This window comes from Mchenga conophoros, linkage group LG7 (genome assembly GCF_057382185.1).
Source record: "Mchenga conophoros isolate Kocher_MC1m ecotype Shallow Benthic linkage group LG7, M_conophoros_male_GT1.1, whole genome shotgun sequence".
In the NCBI taxonomy this organism is placed as follows: domain Eukaryota; kingdom Metazoa; phylum Chordata; class Actinopteri; order Cichliformes; family Cichlidae; genus Mchenga; species Mchenga conophoros.
The window spans coordinates 52,243,454-52,269,954 of NC_140532.1; the positions used below are offsets into that span (position 1 = coordinate 52,243,454).

Genomic DNA, 26,501 nt, shown 5'->3' on the forward strand with positions numbered 1-26,501 from the left:
CCACAGTGAAGCAGCTTTTTTTTTCTCTTTTACTTTAGTTGCTTACAATTACTTGCAAACTGCTAGACTGACATGAGCAGTGCGGTGCACGCTGATGCAATGAAATGCACCATATTAACGTAATGAACTGTAAATATTGAAGTGCAAGGGAGATGCTGAGACTCCATCAGAAACTGTTTTCGGAGTGCTCTTACTGTAAAGCTGGATTGCGTCTGATTCAAGCTGTCGGCTTTCCGTTGTCCGCTCCCCACACTCGGACTGAAATCGTGTTTTTTGTATTGGAAAACAAAAAAGAAAAGCTGTATAGTTTTCGATTGCTTTGCCTTTGTTTGCAATTCCGTTGCACTGTGCTGCATTGCAAAGATTTTTTTTTTTTATCCTCATACTCTGCGTTATTTTCTAAGGCTAAGTGTTTATATCTGGTTTGGGGAAAGCTGATGATATATTAGCCACCCAGCACTTAATTTTGATTGAACTGTTTGCAATTTGAGCTATCAATCTGGTTCTCATCCTCACTCAGCTGCTACCTTTGAAAAAGATTTGTTCAAAGTGCATCTGTTTCAATCTGGGGGAAAAATAGCTCATTTGATCATTCAGATTCTAAATGGAGTCTTGAGGAAGAGGGTGGTGGCGGTTAAATGTTGGCGTTGGCGGCAGGAGCTTAAATCAGCATGTTAGAGGTGCAGCTAATTGGTCTGATAAAAAAGCATAGTGATTGGTTTGTGTGTGGGAAGAGAGAGGAGTGGTAGCTTTAGGCTTACCTAATTGGATTAAGCGAACCAGAAAGGAGTTGCCGTGTAGATTTTCAGCTGATAGGATAATAGAGCGAGGCGGTAAAATATACGAATGGACAGGAGCCCAGAGGCACCGCTAAGAGGAAGTTATAAACGCAGAAGCCTTCCTAATAAAGGCCTCATTAAGATCAGTTAAGAAAAAAGATTGATCTTCAAAAGCGCCCGTACTGTCATGGAATTACAATTACTCTGCCACAGTTATATAAAACATTTTTACATAGTTTAAATCAGCAGGAATTTGATGAATAATTATCACCGATCAGCTTCTTTTTGGAGGAAGTGGGAATGCATAAAAATGCTTCTGCATAAGACAATGCATGAAAACATGTTTTCTGTAGAGCTGTATGAATTGATCCAAAGATTTTAATAGCATCAATACCAAAGGTAGTATTGTTATTGAATCGATATTAATGTGATGAGCGATCAATATTGTTTCAGTCCTCTCGGTTCAGTATGTAGCCCACTGAATTGTGTTCAATTCTCCTTTGGAAATGAAAACGTATACCACAAATATGCACTATGAAAAATGTCTGAACCTTTTTGGGTTGACCGCCATGTTTGTTTTATTTATAGCCTACAGCACATTAAAACAACAGAAGTTGACCTTAAGTGCTTTAGAGACAGAGGCAGGTTTACGTTCCAGTTCACCAACAAAGTTTCAGAATACGCAAAAAGGTGTAAAAATCACAGTGATTTAGTGGTCAGTAAAATGTGGAACTTAATGATGATTCATCTCATGAATCGTGATCGCTCTCCCTTACATGCGCTGTCTTTACAGCTTAAAACCATCAGCATCGGTTTTAGTATCGGCAGTAATGGCCATGTATTTCGTTGGTATCCGAAGGATACCAAAATTTGCAGCACAGCACCAGTTAACTGCTATGCATGCAGTTTCATCATGACCCCCCTCCTGCAGCATCGCTGGATTAGATTGCTCTCACTGTAAGAAAGAGCAATTAATCCACAAACAACAGCTGGCTACGCTAAATTATAATTTAATTTTAATTACAACTGTTTAAATTTAAGTGTGGCGAAGAACCCGTTGTCGTTGTTTTTGTTTATCTACGGTATTTTTTAATTTTTTTTTACCAAGTGTATTTACCATGTATGCACTTATTCAGAAAAGTAGACAGAATCTCTGCCATAGGAAAGTCCCAACATTTGCAGATTTAAACTAACTTGGAGTTTCATTTGAATTGTTTTTATCTTGTAAGTTGAAAGATCTTGTTAGCTCGTGTCTTGAAAGCGGTCATGGGGTGCTGAGATACTGAGTGATTTTAAAGCCAACAGTGTGCCTCCAGTGCTTTTGTTTAGAAAGGGTGTGGAGCTGGAACTGTATCTTACTTCACACCCTATTGTGCAGTAATATGCTTTATAAATGCACGTGTGTGTGTGTGTGTGTGTGTGTGTGTGTGTAAGTGTATGTCTCATGTGTCTGGGAGTATAAGGGGTAAGGGTGATGTCATATTTGATGACATCATTGCAGACGTGCGGGGAGTGCAGATTAGTGGCCGTTGCTCTTTCTGAACCAGCTCTCCACAGCTGCCCTTCCTTATCAGTACGCCCGTCCAGCCCTTTATTCCCTCGTGCCAGCTCTGCCAAAGTGTAAGCTCTAGAAATAGCAAACCCCCCCACACACACCTCCTCTCATCTTGCAGTCTTACCATTCCAGGCTTAAATTGAGCATGGCAAAACCATCCTGCCCACTTTCCAACCTCACTACTACCAACCCTTTGGCTGGCCCCCATCAGTCAAGTCACTTTGCCAAAGCTGAGCTTCAGCCACATATGTACAGTGTTTATCTGTCTGAGTTCCAGTACTGAGTCTAGGTCTTCCAGCTGATCTGAGTTCACTGTAGGCACTCTGGAGCTGGTTGGCACCACACACATTTCTCACTCCTCTCAGTCCCAGCAACACCGGGTGGGGGGGTCAACAGCAGTGGCTTAAAGAGAAAGGGGCACACCTCGCACAAGAGTTGACAGGACAAAGAGCACACATACAAACTCCCCCTGGAGCCACACAGGGGGTAGGGCAAAGCTAGGCTGAACTACACACACATGTGATCCACACCCACGCATACAGGCACTCACACATCGCACGCAGGCTCCTCCCTGTGCAAGGAGACAGAGACGGGAGGCGCAGTCAATCACTGACAGAGGAGAGAGGGGGTTAAGCGGGAGTTGCTGAGAGGGGGGAGGGACAGGCAGAAGAGGAGAGGGGGGAGAAATCTTCATCACTCCGAAATCCGAGTCAAGTGTCAGGGCGCCTTTAAATTCGTTCATGCGGAGTGAAAGAAATAAACAGAAAAGGAAGAGGGAGTGCGTCCCATTTCAGAGACAACACAGGAAGTAGGACATGCTCTGTGCAGGGTGAGGAGGGAGAGAGGGTGGGAGAAAGGCAGGAGGAGAGAGAGAGACCATTGTAGCGCTCATTCCCCACCCCTCGCCTTAAAGCAGCAGCGAGAGGAAAGCGAGATGTAGTCAGGGGAGAGAAGGAGGGAAGAAGAAAACCCACAAGTAAGGAAGAGGAGAGGCAGGCGACGGTCCGCATCGGGGGGGGGGAGAAAAAAATGGAGCTCTGAAATCGCCTTTACCCTCATCTATCTCTGCCTCTCTCTCTCTCCTTTTTTTTTTTCTCCTCTCTTGTTCTGACTCAACCTCGGTTTCTCTCTCTCAATGCCTGCCTTCGATTGCTCTGTGAGATTCTAACAATGCCGGGTGAGTGTTATCCTGCTTTTCTTTCTTTCTCTTTCTCTCTCTCCTTTTATTTGAAACATGTCACTCGCCACCCTTTTTGCACGTCGGTTTACGAACTGTGAGATTATTTTGCTTGGTGTGAATGTGCGGCGGCGAATAAGGAAAAGTGGTGGACTCTGGTCTTTTAGATGGAGATGCTTCATTAAAGACTGTTTATGCTCTTCTGCCTCTCGGTGCTCCAGCTGTGCTGTTCTCTTACTTCTTTCCTTTCCTGTAGCGGTGATAATGCAAGAGAGGGTGCTTATGATCACACACACAGACAGACAGCCACACACACATGCACCCTGCGCACTTTCAGGACTCAGTCATTATTATGTAATTGGATTTTAACTCCCAATTCAAAGTAGTGCATTTGTTATGCGTGAGATCATGTCGAACCCCAGACATGATCATGAGAAGATGTTCTTTTTTTGCTTTGTTTTTTTGTGGCAGTTGTTTGGGAGTGCTTTCCACATCCTAATTGTGGTACCATCACACAAAGCCGGCCTGTGTGACAGAGGGCAGCCAGCTAACGCGAATCAGATGACTGGGCCACGATGTGAGGTCAGCCTGCCAGTTTTGGCCGGCAGCTCTCAGTCCAAGTCCCATGCTGGAGGCAATTAGCAGTCGGAGAGGTGTGTGACAGGAGAGTCTGCGAATTCCACAGAGCAAAAGCTTCTTTTTTTTCCCTGTGTTGTTGCAACATTGCAATGGCCGTGCAAGTGGTTGGCAATCACTTCATCTAAGGCTTGATAACATGTCATAAAATGTGATTCAGGCACTACAAGTTATTGTGCTTGCTATCTCAGATTTGTTTACAGTTAGGATGATATGTTTGATTCTTCCATAAATGCGTAATCCAGTTGATGCACCAAACATAGCTTTGAATCAAAATATGGTTTAATCCAGTTTGCCGAGCGTGTCATTCTATAAGTGTATCATGACAACAGATAAAATCCTCAAGCCGTCTGTAATTGTTCCACACACCCAAACTTCCCTGCCACATTATACAAGAAGAGCTACGTTAAAGAGCTTCTGGTGGGGAGCAGGAAGCAGCTCATCATTTATTCTCCTCCGAGGAGATTGCTCCTTAGGAGAAAGCCACCCACCCGGTTTAGAAAACACGCAAATTGATGGCCGATGATTAGTTTGCTTGTTTACTGTGGTGTGCAGATACGCTTCAGCGTGAGAGCTCAGCTGGTGGCTCTTGTTGATTGTCGCCTGCTCTCGAGCGCTCCGGAACAAAGCCGAGCTTGACTTCTACATATTGTGCGGGACAGTCAATGTTTGTATGCAGTAACAGTAGGATCCTCCTTTTAAATGTTTTTTTCCCTCCTAGCCTGAGGGTGCTGTATCTGCTTCCATTCATGTGCAAATGTTTCTGCGCATATGATTGCCCGTTCGCTTACTGCCTTCAGACGCAAGTTCGGAGTCGTATGAGGGATGGAAGTGTGAGAAAATCAGATTTTATTTTTACAGCTTTAAATGTTTAATTAGAGCAAAAAGGAAGCGATTGACAAATATGACATGCTGATAATTAGGGGGGAAATACAACAGAGGGAAAATGGAGGAAGAAAATAGAATGACTGAAATGACAAAACATAGAAGGAGAGACACTGAGCAATTGTTTATGCCCCGGTATTTTGCACACTAGTTAATTCTGGGTGACTAAACCTCTTATGCAATGTTCATTCACCTGCCAGACTGTTGCTCTTAAAATTTTCTCCTGGACTGAATAAAAATAGGATCAAAATAATTCAAGGGGGAGTAACTGCTAACATCCAGATGCAGCAGTTACTACCCCCTCAATTATGATACATGTATAAAATGTCTGTGATTGAAACGTCTTTCCAGTTTCAGTATCTTTCCATTTTTGCTTCCTGTCTCTTTATATAGTTTTCAAAGCGCTCTGTCGCTGTGTAAGCACTCTATCATAGTGCAGATTGTCTTTGTGATGTCCATTGATTCACTAAGAGCTGATGAAGTGGAGCAGAGCATTCGATCAGACACATGTATGGTGGGGGGGCGGGCAGGAATATAGCGCTACAACCTGGGGCTACTGCTCGAATGGGAGCGGGGTCAAGAGGTTTGGACCACCGCTGGTTTAGAAATGGGGGAGGGAAACGCATTTGGTCACCGACATGGTAGGGGCAGGTGTTTGTTCACACTGTCCATAAATGTAAATAGTAATCTTAGTGTTTCAGTGTGTAACATTACTTTCCACAAAGCCTCAAATCTCCAGATTTGAGTTCTTTTTATCTTTTTCTGAAATTTGAAAAATGAGTTTGGTTATTAAAGAGCATTTCAAAAATGTATATCAACAAAGCTGTTTGGGATTTTAGTATACACCGATCAGACATAACATAGTGACTCTTGACAGGTGAAGTGAATAACACTGATCATCTTTTCATCATGGAAACTGTTACTGGGTGGGATATTTTAGGGAACCTGTAAACATTTTGCGCTCAGAGTTGATGTGTTAGAAGCAGGAAAAAAAGGGGCGAGCATAAGGATTTGAGCAAGTCTGACGAGGTCCAAATTGTGATGGCTACTGTAGATGACGGGGTCAGAACATCTCCACTGAAGCTCGTGTGGGGAAGGAACAGTGGTGAACCACTAACAGGGTCATGGGTGGCTTAGGCTCACTGATGCACGTGGGTAGCGAAGGCTTGTCTGTGCAGCCCGATACAAGAGACGAGCTACTGTAGCTCAGATTGCTGAAAAGGTTCATTCTGGTTCTTATAGAAAGGTGTCAGAATACAGAGTACAGTTTGTTGTGTATGAGGCTGCTTCGTCGCACACCAGTCAGGGTGCCCATGCCGACCTCTGTCCACGTTGAGACACGACTCCATCGTCCTTTTGTCCATTTTAATAGCTTCAGTTCAGTTGTGGAGCTTACACTGAAGCGTAGCACGCCATAGTTAACATACATTCTCTCTTCTCACACGTGAGTTTCTACTACTCACTCGCGCTCACTGATGACATCATGACCCAGTGTGATTTTGGCAATAGTGAAACTAGAATAACGCACAGAAAATGTCCAAAACACAATAAAATTAGAATAATCCTTACAGCACTGAACCACAAAGCAATTGAAGAAGGTGGCCTGGTCTGATGACATTTTCATGATTTCTTTTACATCACATGGGGATGACCAGGTGCAAGTGCATCACTTACCTGGGGAAACGCCTAGTATCCGGATCCAATATGGGAAGAAGGAAAACCCAAGGAGGAGCTGTGATGCTTTGGGCAATGTTCTGCTGGGAAAACTTGCCATCTATATTGATGCTAGTTTGACACGTACCATTTACCGAAGCACTGCTGCAGACCAGGAATGAGTTTGAGGTGTTGACTTGGCCAAAGATCCATGGTGGCCCATCCTCGACTTACAGGAGTTGGATCTGTTGCTAACATCTTGGTGCCAGATACCACAGCACACCTTCAGGGGTCTAGTGGAGTCCATGTATCGATGGGTCAGCGCTGTTTTGGCAGCAAAAGGGGAACCAACACAGTATTAGACAGGTGGTCATAACAACTGTTATGAGTACAGCTTTCCTAAAGTGTCTAGAACTGGCATCTAAACAGCGTAACATGCTTAAAGTGCATCCATTTTTTTTTAAATATAAAGTACATAGCATTTAGCCTTGTTTTAGTCAAAGTGATTAATCTGAAAAGGATCTGGGGCTTAAAAATAAGAGAGACGATGTGGCCTTGCAAAAAACCCCAACAAAACTGTCCCATTTCAGACGGCTTGTTCGTTCAGTGAGTTAAGTGCGTTGTCACTCCTGGTGCACATCAGCAAATGGGAGGCTGGTGTATTGCTCCCGTCAGTGCTCACCGCTGTGAATGAAAGATGGCAGACTGGGGTGAATGAAAGGCGTTCGGCAACATTATTCTGCATCTCCTCGACTTTGCCTGGGAGGAGATGAAAGAGGAACATATGCTCGTGATGAGGCAATGTTGCGCATTGTCAATAATTCAATCACTCATGCGCTCTCGTGCCCCGAAGGCCACAGTGCAAAGTCAATAGGAACAACGGGAGAGGAGAGCTCTCAAGCATCAGACCTACAGGTCTCTTTCTGTGCGTCTGCTCTCATGCTTTTTTTTTTTTTTTTAAATCTATGTCTTTATGTATTTCTTCTACCCAAACAAACACACTGCCGCTGATGTTAATGCTGCGTCTCGGTTCTGTTTGTGCGTCTGTTTCTCAGCAGTAAGCTGCTTTGCAGAAATGAAATGGAAGGCAAGCTGTACACGGGGAAATGAATAAAGAAGCCAAGGCTGGGAATTGTAATACCACCTTGTACCTTTTCCTTTCTCTTCCTGTGCCTATGTCTGCAGGAGAGGGAGACACTGTCTTTGAATTACCTTCATGTCTTAACAGCGCTTTAGCCAAAACTGACGAAAACACATTGATTTTTGTTCCCCTCTGACTACATTTGGACATTGACATCACAGTGACGAGGGATTTACACGCACTCCCGAAACACACACAGGGTATGTGGTGCGCTTATTAACTGTTGTTGACTCTAGAATAGGGAGTGGATGATGCAGATAAAACCTCCAGATAGGGTTTAGTGTTTAGATAAGACTAATATTCTGTGTATCATTTACTATCAACAAATTCAGCGAAAAGATCCAGTGCAAGTCATTTATCTTGCTAGTGTATGTTGTGAAGCCAAAGGGAAATACAGTATGTGCATGACTTCACGCAGCCATTGGTGTTATTAGTCAGCAGTTATTAGTGTTATTATGCCCTGTGTCTGTACATACTAACAGTTTTAGTACTGTGTGTCTGAAAATACTGTCTGATATTTGGTTGGGGTGTGTGGTGGTGATGGTGGGAGGGACCTGCAGTTTTATTCTTTCAGGAAATTACTTGAATTTAAGACTCGGGGGGGGGGGCAAGACAATGCAGTCTTTTATTTGACTAATTGATTTGTCAAGGTTCTTTATGACATGATGCAAAAATCTTCTAAATCCAATTTATCTAAATCTAATATTGGTATTTAGTTGTCGTGATCTCCATTAGGCCTGCAGCACAGCTAATCTTTTTTCCTCCCACTTTTAAAAATACACAGACATATCAAAACAAGACATGCAAATCTGAGCATTTGAAGGCAAATAATCCAGTTTGCAATGTAATTTTATTTTTGTTGTAAGGTAAAGACCCTACAACAGTACAGAGAAAACCCCAACTGTTAGAGGGCCCCCCTGCTGTATGAGCAAGCACTTGGCGATATTGGGAAGGAAAAAAAACATTTTTAACAGGGGGGGAACAGAACAAGGCTAAGGGAGGGGCAGCTGTCTGCTGTGAGGAAATGGGGGTAAGAGGAAGGAGAGAGGAAAAAAGACACACTGTCAAAGAGAGCCAGAGATTAATAATAACTAATGATTAATTGCAGAGTGTGTCTGAACACAGAAAGTGAAAAGAGGTGGAGAAGAAAGACTCAGTGCATCATGGGAAGCCCAGAGCAACCTAGGACTACTGTAGAAGTAATGAATGTGTGAAAGGAAAGCTTTTAATTTATTTCTTACAAATAGACAGGGTGTCTGCCTCTCTAATCCAAACTGGGAGCTGATTCCACAGACGAGGGATCTGAAAGCTGAAGCTCTGCCTCCCATTCTACTTTTAAATACTCTAGAAACCACAAGTAAGCCTGCAGTCTCAGAGTGATGTGCTCTATTGGAGTGATGTAGCATTATGAAGTCTTTAAGAGCTTGCATGTGAGGAGACGGGTTTTAAATTTGATTCTGGATTTGACTGGGAGCCAGTATAGAGAAGCCAATATGGGAGAAATATGCTGTCTTTCTAGTCCCATTTCAGTCCCACATATTAAAATATTGAAGTAAAACATCAATGACTCTTTCAACTAAGCTTCCACCAGAAAGTATGAGCTACTTTATCTCTATAACATTGAATTACACTGTGTTCTGCACCTCTCCTTGGCCTCCTATCTTGTTAGTCCATCCATCTTTTTCTTTTCATCTGCACTCATCTTTCCTGCTCCCTATCTTTCAAGATGTCTCCAGATTTCTCCATCCACCTCTGTCTCTCCACCATGCAGACTTGTGGAAGCTTGCCTGGAATGTACTGTATCCACAGACTATTTTTACTCTTCTTCTTCTCAGTCTTCTCTCTCCCCCTCTGTATTTACCTCTGTGCATGCAGGTGTTCCTCCTCTAAGCAGGTCAGTGGTTAGTGGGGGAAGAAAAGCACCAAAGAGGCGAGGCTTCTCAGGGAATACCTGCAAAGCAGGCAGCTAGCCAACACAGCCCTGCCTTCACTTGTGATCTCATCCCTTTGCATTGTTGGTCGCTGCAGTCAGCTCCTGACCTTGCACATATCCGCCAACATGCTCGCTGGCACGAGTCTACGTGGATTTTTCGTTGCAAAACGGCATCGGACAGACAGATGCAAATACGCCTTCTCTGTACATCGTAATTCAATTATAAATATTCAGAATGCTAAAAAAACCCAAAAACCTGTGCAGTCAGATGACTCACCGAATACAGAGGATCATTGTTCAGAATGTTTTCCCCTCCAATGAATAATGAAGATTCATTAGAATTTTCCGGATCCGTCCTTCTCGTGCTACTGTGATTACAAATGAGCTTCAATGGGTACAACTTCCTTTTCCTTGTCCCACATTTTATTATTTATTTATATCTCCAAACAAACCAATAAGGTATGATATTATCGCGGCCTAGACCAGAGGAATGAGGAAATCCCCCGAGTGTTTAGTCTCCCAGCTTTGCCCCGGCTTTGTAAGTTAACCTTTACCCGGCTGCTCTCCAAAACACCAAGGCATGCAAGTGTGTTTACTCTAGATAAGAGCAAACAACTCCAAATCATTAAATGAAGGGGGGGACAAGTACGTTCAACCTAGGCCAGTTTCACCTTTCAAATGTTGTTTAAACTGTTTGAAAGCTGAGCAATCGGTGCAGCTAGAATGGGCTTTCTGCTGTTCAGTTCACAGCGAATTGAGCCATACAGTAGGTGATTGCTACCAGCTCCTATGTCGTCCTCGCTTGACTCTTGGAATGATTGAGGTATAATATTCCCCAGTCATTCAGAATCATTCTAACTCATTTAAACTAGTGTATGCCAAAGTTTTCAAATTATTGTTTTGGTAGAAATGACAGACATTTCTGGGTTTTCTTGTTCTGTTTTGTAACTCGGGCATCAGTTTGAATTGAGGTGTTTTTGACAGCCTGTCTCAGCAGCCATGTCTTCCGTCACCAGGTCACCAACTATGTGGAAAATGGGAGGGGGAGTGGAAGCAAAAAACAAGCGACACATCTGGCAGCGTGTCCATTTCCTAAACTTGGTTGGCCTCATTTTCTTCTTCTTGTCTCGCTCTGTTCTTTTTTTTGTGTGGACCTTCTTCTCTCATTCTTTTTTTTTTCTTCTCCTTTTTCCTTGAGTCCTACTCGCTAGCCAAGGAACCAGGATTTTCCCACAGAACATGGTACTGAAGGCTGAGCCATTGTTTCCTGCTACAGGGAACGAGAGAGGGGGGTGGGTGGTGGTGGAGCTGGGGTGGGGGTTGACTTCCTGGCTGCCAGTACAAGGCCTATGTCAGTGTGAGAAAAAGCAGAGGAGACTGATCTGATGACTTTGAAAGTGTGTGTGTCCCAGAGAACGAGTACAGCTAGATTAACTTCTTTTTTTAAAAGTTGGAACTAAATGACTTGTTGGTTTAACTTGGTGGTTAAAGGCAGCACCCATATATGAATACACAATCCTGGATAAGTTAAAGTGACCTCAAAGCATTATATCAAAGCCCCTTGAACTTTTCATGCTGTTACTTGTGCTTTATTTTATGCCAGTGTAATTTCAAAGTGCAGTGTGGGCAGGCCTGTCCTAAATAACAGCGCTGTCTTTTTAAATGGGATGTGGAGATGGGTGTGTGTTAGTAGCAGCAGACATCCTTAGGGAGCGGTGTGGTGTAACTCAGAGGGCAGAGTCTCCAGCCACGTTCCCAGAGACTCAAAAATAGTCAAGGAAAACGCAGGGACAGTTCACTAGCGAGGAATGCAATCCAACGTAGAGTTGTGCGTTTGGGGGAATCCGGCTCCGAGAGGTCCTGCTGGAGAATGTTTCACCTATTTAGTAAATCGTAAGTGTCACTTTTGTTTTAATGCTGTGTTCAGGGGAACGACTGCTGCTGTGGATAGCTACAGCACAGCTGCACTCTGTGGTTTCTGGAGACCTCTGTTGTTGCATCCGTCTCAAGGGTTCACTGTACAGTGTGGCTTCCGTTCAACTAGTTTTTAGTACATAAATGACAAAGTGTTTTCCTTATGAAATGATTTGTAAAAGGAAAAAGAAGGAGTAAAAGTGCAATACATCTGAACAGTCGGACAGGAAGGTGGCTAGAGGAAAAAAAGAAAGACAGGTTTAGACTTGGAGATGAAAACTATTCAATGCCAGAGGCAAATCTTGGCTTTAGATTGCAAATAAGATCTCTGTATTGACAGCACGCTCTGAAGTTTAGAGCCAATTATGTGTGAAAATAACTATCTAACTCTGATATGAATAAAAATGCAGCTATGAAGGGGGGGGGATGCTATATGCAGCGATCGTAAGCTACTTGTTGTTTTCCCATCTCAGTTTTGCCGTATTGTGTGGGAAGAAAAGTCTCTGCCCTTTTCTCCTCGTAAACTCCGGTGTTCGCCTGCTTCGTTGTCCAAAAGCCACTGGGGTGTTTGCATATTCAGGTCAAGAAGTGAAAAACACACTTCCTCATCTCCTCTGCTCATTTGCATGTTTTGTTTTTTTTTTGGTTTGTTTTTTTAATCCATGTTCCCTGAGCACTTAGCAGTTATGCAAGAGTTCAAGAGAGAAGCTTTGTTGCTTCTTACTAATTTGTGTTTCTTTCTCAGCGTAAAATGCTCACACGTGAATCCAGCACATGAGCACAGATGCTCACACTGTTTCCGTGACCTTGGCATACCTTAGGTATTCTCAGCCTGAGTCATACCCGCTAGTATGTGACAGTCCTGATCCTAATAGTCTATTAATGTCACTGTGGAGGTTTGTTGTTAGAGCCTATATGTTGAACTTCCCCAGGTGATAAGATTAAATAAAAAAAATCAATAATGGCTAATGAACAAAAAAAAAATGGGTGATGTTTAATGGAAAGTGTGTTTGTCTGTCTGATGATAAACTTTAAAACAATCCAGTTGTATTTGTATAGCGCGTGTAACAGTTGCCTCAAGGTGCTTTTTATTGATTTAACTGACATTCAGTTGTGGACTGAATTTAACCCCTGCTGGATTCACAATCCAATTTAAAACCTTCTTCTCACATACACGCTCTTTAATAATCAAGCCCCAACTTAAATACCTTATAGTGCCAACAGGGCACTTCTTTCTCAGACTGCAGGCTTACTTGTGGTTCCTAGGCTATTTAAAAGTAGAATGGGAGGCAGGGTTTCAGCTTTGAGGCGCCTCTTCTGTGGAACCGCCTCCCAGTTTGGATCCAGAGACCGGATCTCTCAGCGTGACCGTCCTGTTGTTCAGGATTTTCTTTCTATGATTCATATTGTATGGGGAAAAATAAGACACTGATAACACCTTATTGATCATAATAAATCATTAGGATATTTTTTCCCCTTCTTTTCATCACATGAAGTGCATTGATGCGGTGCTCATAATTCATTGGTGGTCAATACTGTGACCCTTGCCCTTTAGCTTTGATTTAAAGAGTCACCAATAAGTATAACCTTTGACCTTACTATAAAATCTCTTGGCTTGATTGCCTCACGCCTGATGTAATTATGAGTACAGCTATGGATCCACAGTCGGTTTCCCCGTCCTGAAGAAACTGTACAATATGTTTTGATAGACCCTTTTTCTGACCCTTTACTGACCTGGGTTAGAAAAATGAAACGTGTAAGAGGGATTTACCACATGCTATGACATCACCGCCAATGACAACCAAACAGTCCTCGCAGATCATCATTCAGTCATTCTGTATGCAGCCATTGTCTTTGCAGCCAGCTGTCCTGTTCTCTTTCAATCAGCGCACCAGCTCCAAGCCAAAAGCTCGGCCCCCACACCAATTCAGCGCTTCAGCAGTCCTCATTGGCCTCCTGCTGCGAGTGTCCTGGCAGATGTTACACTGAATTACCTCCCAGTCTCGCAGGGAGACTGCACACTCACTGTAATCAAGCTGTGTGTGTGTGTGTGTGTGTGTGTGTGTGTGTGTGTGTTACAAGACAGGCTCAGCGGCTGCCTTAGCTCTCTCCAACAGTTGCTCCTCAACCACCTGATCTCAGCTACCAGCCAATGCTTTCCACATTGTAATGTGTCTGCCAGCACTCTGAGTCAGACATCCCTACAGATGCCTAAAAGGGGGGAGGGGGGGTGGGGGTGGGCTCAAGGAGCTGATCATTTAGGAGATACTGAATACTAGAGCTAGGTCCCTCCTTTCCTGTGTGTATTTGTCCCTTTTGTGTGGAAAGGGGTGTGCATGTCTTTCTGTGTCTCATTCGCTCCTTTAAAAGCTTCCTTCCTCTATGTATATGAAAGTCCCTCTTGTGTGGCGCTATTTCTTCTCTACTATACTCTAAGCCAATGTGTGGTCCACGTACAGCTCTAACTGGTTCTTATTATTCCTCGCAAAAAACGTTCATGCCAGCGCTCGTTCTTTTATTCCCTGGGTCAGTATTCCCACTTCCCAGTGTGATTTCTCATTTGTCTTGTGTGCTATTAAGACCACTGGCAACGCAGAAGCCTAAAGTGTCAAAACCGCCATCAAGAATAGGTACCACGAAGTGCTAACATGCTAGTTTTGAACTGACGTCTGTGTTACCCCCGTTTACATGTGCATGAATGTTTTTTACGGCTTTCGCTGTCAACGTCGCGACTCTCGCAGCCACGCCATTTAGCCACTCGGGGAACTCAACCACGTCACAGATGGATGAGCTTTTAATTAAGAGTTGAAGCTCAGATATTATGTGCAAATGTCCTCCCGCAAAGCCAATTGTAAGTGGACCGTCTCTTTCAGCGCCACATCACAAATTCATTTCATCGGCAACCTCGTCTTCATCTCAAGAGATCGGTTTTTCACCGTGTGTCAGGCTTCAGCTCTGGATGAGGTTTGCTCTGTTGCTCTGTTGACTGGATCCGCCGGCTGGCCTGATTGCTGTTTGGTCTCCGAGGCCTGTAGCCACATGTCAGCGGTGCAGCTCACACATCCACTGTTCTGCACCAGCAGCATCTGACAAGATCCCTTTTGTCTCCTTTTCTTTGACTGCTATTCTTTCCTGCTCTTACTATGGGCCAGATTTTTTTTTCTTTTTTTGTTTTGTGTATATTCTCTTGCTACCCATCACCCAACTGTTCCGATGACAGTCGACAGATGGCTGGTTGATGCAGGAAAACGTACATGTTCATGGTTTACCCAAAATGCTGTTCTGTCGCTGAATAAAATGTGAAACGAGGACACGAATGCAAAAAAAGAAAAGAAAAAAGAATTCTGACAGTGAGTGTTGTGAGATTTATTTTTTTTCCTCAACATTACTCCCTGAGTCCGTATTGCCTCATTATTCAGGCTGAGCTCTGAGAGAGACTCCCCACGTCTGCCTGGATCAAACGAGCGATCGGACTCATGACAGAGTTTTCTGCAGCCAGTGTGACAGACACTTTTTTGTTCCACTGGTCCTTTCCACTGAGTCAGCGCCAAAGCAGTGGGAATAATGGACACTTCATTGTATGAGGCTTGATGCATGAATAATGGTCTGTTTGTCTGCTTTCCTGTTCATGTAGTGCACGTGTTTCATAATCAAGCTAGAACAATTACTCTGTGTGTGTTTATGTGTGTGCGTGTGTTTGTGCAGCATGTGTTTGTTAAGTGTGATGCTCTCCTCTTTGATGCTTTGAGTTAGGGGCCCAGGTGCTTGCAGAGTAGTTGCTGCCGGCTGCCTGGATCTTTTTTTTTTTTTTTTTTTTGCTTTGAGGACCATCTATGAGCCAGGCCAGCTGCAGAAGCTGGAGAATGCTTCAGGCGCAAATGTGATGAAAAGTCACTGTGTTGGACATTGCTTTAGGTATAGTGTTACAAAGAACTGGTTTAAGCATTGTGTTGCAGTTTCTAACCCCAAATGTCTTTGACTGGTTTCACAGCAAAAGAGCACTACATCAGTGGCCTTGGGGCACAAACCAGTTTGTTTTTTTGTTAGGAGGAATAGGCAACCGACTTTTAACCCAGAAGGTAAATGGTACATTTACAAAAACAAAACAAAAAGAAACAAAAAAAGCAACATTTTACAACTTCAACCTATGGGGCGATCGTGGCTCAAGAGTTAGGAGTTCGCCTTGTAATCGGAAGGTTGCCGGTTCGAGCCCGGCTTGGACAGTCTCGGTCATTGTGTCCTTGGGCAAGACACTTCACCCGTTGCCTACTGGTGGTGGTCAGAGGGCCCGGTGGCGCCAGTGTCCGGCAGCCTCGCCTCTGTCAGTGCGCCCCAGGGTGGCTGTGGCTACAATGTAGCTTGCCATCACCAGTGTGTGAATGTGTGTGTGAATGGGTGGATGACTGGATATGTAAAGCGCTTTGGGGTCCTTAGGGACTAGAAAAGCGCTATACAAATACAGGCCATTTACCATATAATTCAATAAGTGTGGCTTATACCTGCTTTCTAACTGCAGGCACATCGAGCAGCATCTCGAATAGCTCTGACAGCTACACTCATGCTGGATGCAAAGCCTTCGCTCATCAGAATAGAAAAATCATATCACGAGAACGGACACAATGGAATCTACTGCTCGGGATTGACGCTGCAAAACTACCTTTTTATATTTGTTTGTAATTCATTTATGGATAATGAATGACCATAATGACCCTAACCCTAACCCCTTATGGATAATCTTAGACCCCCTTATGGACTTTTTTTTTTTCTCGATCCTGTAGCCAATCGATCGGTTATAGAGCAGGCAGTCCAACAGTATTGATGTTTGTTCTTAATACAGAGAGTTTCTCTTTTTTTGCTGACAGTATTTATAGTTGCACAAAGGCACACATCGTAGTTAAAGTGATAATAGGCAACTTTTCAACCGTCTGTACCCTCTGTGCTCCTGCTGTAAAAGTTGAATCGCTTTCCAACTTTCCATCAGAAACCATACACAGATATTTTAAACTTGTATGCATTTCTCTCCTGAATTCTTTTTAACTTTATGTGTCTTTGCCTCTTTTTTAAGTTTGGCTAGATAATGTCTCACAATTACTTTGGAATAAAATAAGTTCATCTCGCTTCTGAAAGAATGAGTTAGATGGCATCAAAAATTTAGCAAGTACTAATTTGTCATCCTTTGTCTTTGATTGGCTGTGGTTGCTAATATGTTGTCTCTTGTGTGCTTAGTAGAGAGGACGATTAACAACTAACTGTCGTGCCAGCATGCAAGTTGGAAGAGTATCGATTGTTGTGAATGTTGGACTAACTAAATGCTGTGTAAACACTGGACGTGGGGGTGGTATCCACAGTAACCGCCAAAATCAAGAAGACTTAACACCCTGCCTGGGTTTATTGTTTTTCGTCATGTTGGAAGGGTTAACTTTGCTCTTTTGGCTCGTTCTGGTTGTTGGTTATTGGAACGACAACACAAAGAGGGCATTTATTTCCCATGTGGAGATTAGCACTAATTCACGTGCACGTTAATGTGTTTTTGTTGTAGTTCATATGATTGTAGTGAAACAAAGCAAACTCTTGTAGTAGCTCAGTGGGATGTGGATTTTGAGAGTGCTGTTTCTTTGCGTCGCACTCCATTAATTCAGCCTATCTCGAGCTCCCAGTACAAACATACTCCCTTGCGGTGTAGCCAGTGCAGTGTTATGCGTCTAAGTACACTGACGCCTATAAGCGCCTGATGTTTCAGACTGTATCGGAGCCCAGACAGCCTATCTGATGAACTCTCTTTACAGGATGCAGACACAAAGCGCACTGGGTGAAGCCCAGACACACTCAGGATCCATTACTCTGCCGAGGTTCAATGGAAACTCAGTTAGGAGTCAGTATTAGGGCTGGCAGAGCAGAACACAGTCTGTCTAGTTCTCACAGTGGGCTGATGGGATTTGGCCTGATGCAGCAGCATAAATTCCTAAATAGTGAATGTACAGCTACACTACCAGGTTTCTGGGATTATAAAAAAAGAAATTTAAACAGTCCTTCAGAGACAATTACGTACTGGAAGAGCAGCAGCTTTGCTTTCCCACACAGCGCTCGCCGATCGAAGAATATTTTCACCAGTCTCTATCCCTCCTTGGTTTTATTTTGTTTTTTGGGGGGGCTATTTTAAATGTGCGGAACAACCACCCGGATTGTTGTTGTTGTTGATACATTTTGCTCTGCAGTCAGAAAAAGGATTCTGCAATTTGGCTGAAGTGGAAAAGCTGAGAAAAGAAAAAGGTGCAGGTAGAAGCTGGTTTAACAGTAACGGTAGGAAAAAAACTGTCTCTCATCCAAGACAAAAACATAAAGGATCAAAATGGGTTTAAATGAACATGTAAAGTCTGCAGTTTGAATCCAGACGGGAGACTCTGGTTCATGTTGGCAACATCTCGAAACTTTAGCATCTAATAAAAACCCAACAGGGGGCCGTCATGCCTTCCATCACATAAGAGGTACTTGGTTGATTAAAAATGCAATCCTCTTTTGTCGATGTGAATGTATTTATTATCCTGGCTACTTGTCCGGGACTACAGTTACATTTCTTGGGGGTTGCGCATCAGGTTACGTGCAAGGTTATGGCTTAGGGGTTAAAAGGGGTTTCCAGTTATGTCATAGCTTACAACATGCATTTCCCCACGGAAGTCTAAATCAAGCGTTACACGAGCACGTATTTCTGCATATTTATTTTCTTGCGTTATGAGCCACTGGTTTGAAATATCTGTAATATTTAAAAAGAAAGCCAGAAGAACACAGTGAGTGAAACAAATCTGAAGCACAACTTAGAGAAAGCGCTGGAAAGATATGTGTCAGGTAGTCGATGTGAAACGTGGACCCCCACCTAAACAGATGAAGGGAAGCGTAGATACAAGTTACTGAAGGATTGCCAAGGACAAAGAAGGACGTTTTCTTATAATGGCTGAAGCTGAGGGTGGTAGGAATGAAAAGGAGAAAGCACCATGTCCTGCTTGTATTGCAGGTTGTCATTTGCAGGAGGTTGGCATAAAGGCTTTGTCAGATGTAGACGTTATGAACAGGATTCAGACGTCAGACACTCTTTTACTGTCGTTATGGTGAAGCGGCCCACAATAGGCTGTAAATTACACGTCGCGGCACAGTTTAATACAGTGCCACACAGATGACAGGCAGCATATTTATTTATCAATTCATACTTTCACAGTCTGGCACAATTCTCGCTGACACTAATGTTCTTCTAATACAATATGCTGAGAGGAAAAAAAAAGAGAGTCATTATGTAAGAATGAAATGGATGCCTTTTAGGGGACGCAGTGCATTCTTTCTGAGGCAGTTCTTCTGTACTTTAGTCAAATTCTGGATCATTCTTTTACAGATTAAATGCTCACGCTCCCTGTTCACCTCTGCCTCAGTATGAGAAATGCACGTGCTACGAGTTCATTAAAGCAGCGCTCTGACGGATTGTTTTCCTGCAGTTAGTTCCCTTAGAATCATCCGTGCAGCTTTAGGAGTTTGAACTGTGGTCCGTGGACATTCCCTTCCTGTTTCTGACGGAACATCCCACCAAAAAAAAAAAAGCAAGAGAAAAAAAATCCCCATTTCCCCTCCTTTCTGATTATTTTACTTGCTCTCTGTTCTGCCCAGTACCCTGTCAGCCAATCACAAAGCAGAGGAAGGTGCAAAGTCACTTCCTCTCCAGCTGTGCTGGGGGAGTAAGAGCTTCTAAAACTGGATTTTCATATTCAGAGCTATCCTTAAGGCTTTTTTTCCTCTCCTTTTTTCTGTATTTTGCACCTTGTTGTATTCTTTTCTTCTATTTCACAGGATGGCATTTTCCTCTGTACACTTGTGTATGTGTGCGTGTGTGTGCGTTTGTTATTAAGTAAAAAAAAAAGGTGGGAAAAAGCACAGTGTCCAGGTCATTATCCACTTCACATTGCACAGAGGATTTGGCAACAAAGCTGACTGACTCTACAAAGGGCCGCACGCAGTCACTAATCTGTCATTACGGCTGCTGCATTTTTCCTGAAAAGCTCTTCCTCTACTCCGCTGAAAATATGTACAGTATACACACACACACACGCGCGCGCACACATGCATGGGATTAGTGTGTAAGCCGTCCATAGAGGGCACTGTTAAAAGACTGTTCTCACTCATTACATGAGCAATTGAACCCTTGTCTTCATCTTCCTCTCGAGTATTGGAGCATCAGGGGCTGATGTTATGTAGCGTGCCTGTTGCTGCGTGCAGCCCTCACTGATGTTACAGTATTTAACTTTTCATCCTCTTCCAGCTGCGATGCGGTGGGGATCATAGGGTTAGTGGTTAAAGGAAACACGCGAGCGCTAAGTGCTTGTTTTTGACTCTGGATGATGTTGGTTGACTTCATGATGTGGAAATCTCAAATTAATGTTGCTCACCAGCATATATACACGGCGTAGAGACACATTTGCTCGTCATAAGTGACACTCAATCCAACTCTTCTGTAAAGACAAAGTAGGGCAACATCAAACACAGCAAACAGTGGAAAGCTCTTTACTTTGTCTCTTAATCTTCTTTGGCTAAAAAAAAAAAAAAAGCCTGTGAATTGTGGGCTTAGGGGCCGTCTTTGACAAACTATTGAACGTTTCTCTAAGGGCACTCTGAGCCAGAGAATGCTGTTGTGTTTTGGGTCCTAAATGGAAGTCCAAAAAAGCATCTATGAAGCGGGTTTATAGCGGTGGAAGATGATTGCATCACGGATGTCTGAACATTAATGATAATCTGTAAAATGCTTAACTTCCTATTTATGGTGGTTCTGCTGCATTAGTTGGCAGAACAGCTTGAGTCAATCCTCCGAGCTCGTTTCATTAATTCATTGATGCTCCAACTTGTAAATGAGGAGCCACAAAGCATCTGCTATCGCCGTGCTTAGAAGTGGCTGCGTGAATGTGTCGATATAAGCGCAGCGTGCGAACTCGTCGGCTGACTCGAAGGCAAGTGGAGCATCCTCTCCTCGTCCTCCTCGCGCTCGCTTCCTTCGCGCTTGCTGTTATGGGCGGCCCATATGCTTCCTCTCTCGCTCCTGCCCGTCAAACTCGGCAGGGTGATTCAGTTTTCTCTTCTTCTTTCTCCGCTTTTAGATCTCATCTGATGCCAAGGCTGAAGGAGTCCCGCTCCCATGAATCACTGCTCAGCCCCAGCAGCGCTGTGGAAGCCCTGGACCTAAGTATGGAGGACGAGGTTATCATCAAGCCCGTTCACAGCAGCATCCTCGGGCAAGACTACTGCTTTGAGGTGAGAGGATGTCGGGGGGACGGGGGGGCTATATGCATCCACACACAGCCTATATGCTGCTTTGCTTGTGAAATAAAATAATTCAATAGTTAATGTACTTACTACAACTACACACATAGCTGACAGTCATCAACTGTATCTGAATTTGACATCCAGATGCTGGCAGCCATCAAAGCTGAGCTTACAGGAAAAGTCAGTTTTTGGATTTACAGTTTGTTCTGCAGCTTTTCTGCATGCGCAGCAGAATCCCAGAATAAGCTAACAGCTGAAATATTCATTAATTTTAATGAGCCTGCCTTTATTTGTAGTTCGAGTGAAGTAACGACTCTGTGTTGTTTTCCCAGTTACCACAACACGCTATTTTGGGTTTGCTATAACCCTTAACTGGCTTTTTCTCAACTCAAAGTAGGACTTTTTTTTTGCTGAGTATTTCCTTAATCTGCCCCTCGCCCCCAAGATTTTAGTTTCAGATCACATAAGAAAAACTAAAGCTAGAAAGAAGAATCTGGAACTGCTTGGTACATTTTTTTAATATTATTCTAGCAACAACACTAGCTGAAGCTCCTGGGCATTCAGTGCCATCTGTCATATCTACACAATAATAATACTCAAAAGCTGAGAAAAAGCTAATTAAAACTAATGGTCACAACAAATCTTTAGTATTGCTATTTATCCAGGAGCCCCCCTGTGCCATAGTTTACTAATTCACAAATTTTAATCATTAGTTTGGGAAATAGAGTCCGTAGGACAATATTAGCTATTTGCAAATATATTGGTGTCATCATTTGGCAACCCGTCTTTGAAACGCCACAAACGCAACAAGCAGTTGATTCCAGCAGAATCGAGCAGAGCGTGAACAAGTAAGACAAAATAAAATGACATTATTTTTAAACTGCATTCCCATATTATCTTGAGAAAGACTCATAAGTAACTAAAGATAACAAATGTAATGGAAATCTGTTCATGATTCATAATATCAGCCGATATATTGGAGTTCTAAGTCCCCAAATATTGGTGTTGGTATCTGTCTTAAAAAGCCTATATCATTCAGCCTCTAGCAGGAATATTTTTGGAACCAGCGAGTCCTCTAATCCCCTGTCTTTGCTGTAAATCTCCTTCTTTATGAGCTGCTGATGACCAGTCGCAATCAAAAGTCATGATAGAGCCAACTTCTCTTTATTGTGGAACACACAATGTTGTGATTAACTCTTGATGACTTTTCTCTAGTTACAGAAAATCAATGGAAGTACAGTGGGCAGTTTCTTTAATTACTACATGAAATTTGATGTCTTGTAATTATTGTTGTTGGAGCAGAGAAATTCAAAACAAATTATGACAGACTTTGTCTTTAATCACTGCATTAAGGGCTGAATTGTCAAGAAGGGAGCTTCTTGGAGGGAAGCGACCCAATACTATCCTAAACTTTCTGCCCTGTGCTCTGTTCACCATTCATCCTGCTGTGCTTATTTTAAACCATCCAGTTTCAAAAACAGCTCTCACATAAGGAGACTGAAGATGCTCCTACCATTCTTTTGCTGTCTGTGGTATTTATGAGCAAAGTTTTAGTGAAACCTTCACTGTTCTATTTTTTTTCTGACAGTATCACCAAAGCATTTTAAATTTTCCCTTCTCTCTGTGGTAGGTCACTACCTCCACAGGAAGCAAATGTTTCTCATGCCGTTCAGCAGCCGAAAGAGACAAATGGATGGAGAATCTGAGGAGGGCTGTACAACCAAACAAGGTGAGTATGAAAAAACACACAGTGGGTGTGAAGTATTCAGTGGTAATATGTTCATACACAAGTGTCTCAATTCCAAACACTTTGAAACAGTGATGAGGACAGAGCCATACAGAGTTTACACTGTGTTGCAACTCACGCAGCAAGAATCCGATGTGTGCACGTCAGGTTTGATGAAGAAGGCATACAGGCAACATGTAAAGAGCTTTTTATGTTTCAGTACCATCTGGGATCCTGACAAACAGCTGTGACAAGGGGAAGGTGCCAAACATTTTAAGCCAGGGAAATAGTCCTGCTCACTCAGCCTCTTCACTCTTTCATCCGTCATTATTTAGCAAATTACTCATTAATTAGATGTGGAGAAGTGGCGGCGTTGGGGGTGTGGAGGGGTTCTTAAATAGCTCTGGAATGTTCCTTGTCTTAGCCCTTTTGATATGTGTGTTTTGAGTGGATGAAATGCATTTTTTTAGCAAATGTTTTTAAAAATTAAACTTTATTTCGTAATTTTTCTCTAAAGCACTTTAAATATATCTACTACCACTAATCCACCACTACTATGATATTACCTATACCAGGTTAGACAGTCAAGAAAACTATGGCGTTTTTAAGATCATACATCTCGGTGAAAAAGCAGTTTCAGTTTTGGTTACATAAAGGCTACTGCACACAGTTTGCACTCGGATCTTTCTGCCAGAATGGCTTCCTAATGATCACAGTCACTAAGGAAGGCAGTGGCTGGAGACTGCAGCAGGAGCACAATTATAGTGACTGTGAACAAGGAACTTGAGATTGAGCTGCCTTTGAAAGGTTGAGACCAGGTTTGTGACCGCTTGCAGCCAGTTGCCATCTTCAAAGCAACTTTGAGGCACCAAGATGGTGACGAAAACGCAATAAAAAAGACAGTCTGCAATCAGTTTGCAATTAAATTGGGTCAAGTTTGCAATTAGTCTGTAATTCGGTGCGCACTCTTTATGATAATGAGGTGATTAACTGAGATAAACAAGGTGAAAACTGGAAATCCTTTGTCGTCTACAAACAGAGAAATTCCCATTAGCTACTTACATTCAGAATACTGCCAAAGCCTCATAGATTTGAAGAGTAAAATTGCGAGTGAAAGTTGGTTGTCCAGAGGTTGAGGGCGTTGCACACTCAGCCTAAGGTCAACCACTTGCAATCAGTTGTAGAAAGCAAAAACATTCAGTGCACTCACTGGGCAAACACCAATTGTGTGATTGTTTTCTTTCTAAACCTAAGTATTTTTATCAAGGCTAACCGAACTGCAGTTGAAGAATGAAAACGCTTTTAAAGAGCAAACAGCAGCATATTTAATTACCCTTTTAATTTCCTGCTTGGTTACATCAAATGGTAGAACTGTGCTTTAATTATCATGTGCGCAGTGACTCAGCACATGAATCACGCAAGTCAAGATATTTGCCGTCTGTTGGAGAGATTAATAAGGAAGTTAAGTGCTCATCATTTGGAGGGTTTATTCTCTAGATTTGTGGGGGACGGACCTGGAAAGGAACACAAGTGCGATCCCTTGACATTCCTTGAAGGTTTATGTAAGACTGTGACATAACCAGGCAATATGTAGAAGAGCACGATGATATTTTGATAGAGACATATGTATGTTTTTCAGTTACAAATAGAAGCAAGTTAAAAAGCCTTGGGGAGGAAAAAAAAAAGGCCCGTCTTTTCTTTGTAGGTGTCTGTAACTCAGCTTAGTGCCTCAAATTTCAGCTCCCCGTTTCATGTAGCTGCACTTAAATGAATGGCGGAGACATCAAAAATAAGATGAAGAGCAACAGAAACACGAAGCGTAAACGAAATTTAACTGCACCATTAAAAAAAATGTGAAACGTATTCAGATACCGGTGAGTTCTGAGCACTCCAGAGATCTAAAGTAGTTCTCGTGATTGTAAGACGCTCTGCCACTTCTTTTTCTTTTTTTTTCCTCTTTTTTTAAAAATAATGTAATTCTTATCTCCTCTCTTCTTTTTGGGAGGTAGTTTTCAAAGGCAGTGTGAATAATGGGCCAAAAATATGCCCGCTCTTGGCAAAATCAATTGATGACATAAGAATGGGTTAGCACTCTGTGAAATAATGTAGGATATTTCTTAGCTCTTTAATGATCGGGAATGGAAGGGAGAAAGGGAAGTTTTTAAATTGCTTCAGTGAAATGTTTGAAATACTGCCGAGGTTGTTTTTGACTCTTGAAGCGGTGAGACTTCCCTGTCGGGGTCTGATCTCGAATTTTATCAGTTTGCTTTTCCAACTATGTGGTTTGTTTAGTGGATTTGTTCACTGCCTTTTTTTATTCAGTAAATTATGTTTATCATGTTGCTTTTAAAAATTTGATCAAACTACTTCCTGTCATCTTCCGTCTCCAGGACAACAGCCGACGGGTCGAGAACATGCTGAGGCTGTGGATCATCGAAGCCAAGGATCTGCCGGCCAAAAAGAAATACTACTGTGAGCTCTGCCTTGACGACTCGCTCTACGCCCGCACCACCTGCAAGCTCAAGACCGACAACGTCTTCTGGGGAGAGCACTTTGAGTTCAGCAACCTTCCCGCCGTCAAGACCATCACAGCCCACCTCTACAAAGACACAGACAAGAAGAAAAAGAAAGACAAAAACAACTACATCGGACTCATCAACATCCCCGTCGCAGCTGTCACCGGGCGACAGTTTGTGGAGAAATGGTATCCCGTCAGCACCCCGAACCCGCCCAAGGGCAAGACGTCTGGTCCCATGATTAGAATTAAGGCACGCTATCAGAGCATGAACATCCTTCCCATGGAGATGTACAAAGAATTTGCAGAGTACACTACCAATAACTACATGCTACTGTGCTCTGTGCTCGAGCCTGGGATTAGCGTCAAGAACAAGGAGGAGATGGCGTGCGCGCTGGTTCACATTCTGCAGAGCACTGGCAAGGCCAAGGTTGGTAGCAAAGATCCTTTATTTCAGATGTTTCCACGTACCTTGCCATGAGGTAATGACAAGACATTATGAAAGCTCACAGGGGTTAACTGTTCCTCCGCTGCCTGCTCATCTTGTGAACTGTTGACCCTCTCCTCTGCTGTAATGCAGAGCAGACAAAGACCAGACAGACAAGTGATTTCCTCTCGCTGCACCAGCCTGTATTACAGTTTTAACTCAAGCTAATCCCTCGCACATATCCCCCCGCAGCGCTCCGCAGCATACCGATGCAGGACCGAGCACTGCTTGTCTGTAGCACTCCAAGCACAGGGATAGATTAGCTCACCACAGTGGTAGCTAAGCCTCCCATGACAGCAGGTCGTTGGGACTCAAATAATCTTCCATCCGTCTAAAATAGCTGCCTTTGACTTTTCTTTGACGGCACAATATTTGTGTTTTCCGTGGGTAAAACATGATGCTATTTTGACCTTACATACTGTAGCTATGAAAAAAGTGGAAATTTGTGTCAAAATCAAGTTTTATGAGCACATATTGTTCTGATACAGTATGTGGAGAAAAGCAGTAGGTTGTAGGTTTTGCTCAAACATTTGTGAAATAATGGGTCCTTCGTTGTGCGTGGTGCTGTAGTAAAACGCTACCGTCTGGTAACAGCACAGCTAAATATTCCATGATTAACTAGTAGTGGGATTTATGCTATATGGAATTGTTTGGGAACCACAGCGAAGTGACAGATCACGTAAAATGACAGAGCCTGGTTGTCAAGTGCTGAGGTGCATACTAGATAAGGCCCTGATGCTTTCAAAGCTCATTAACATTAGCACAAAAACTGTGTGCTGGGAGCTTTCGGCCCTTCTCCCTCCTCT

General features: G+C 43.1%; 1 protein-coding gene across 9 annotated transcripts in view; it reads left to right on the top strand.

Moving 5' to 3' along the window:
- Nucleotides 1-26,501, top strand: part of LOC146571092 (disabled homolog 2-interacting protein-like) — a 171,431-nt gene that overhangs the window by 104,700 nt on the left and 40,230 nt on the right. For 7 of the 9 annotated variants that reach the window (XM_085280058.1, XM_085280057.1, XM_085280061.1 and 4 more), the window contains exons 4-6: nt 20,802-20,955; nt 22,598-22,696; nt 25,084-25,638. In XM_085280058.1, the coding sequence (XP_085136184.1) occupies nt 20,802-20,955; nt 22,598-22,696; nt 25,084-25,638 (808 nt within the window). Of the gene's footprint in view, nt 1-3,023; nt 3,512-11,163; nt 11,653-20,801; nt 20,956-22,597; nt 22,697-25,083; nt 25,639-26,501 lie in introns of those variants that run through there. The other 2 variants (XM_085280065.1, XM_085280064.1) reach the window with 2 other exon arrangements.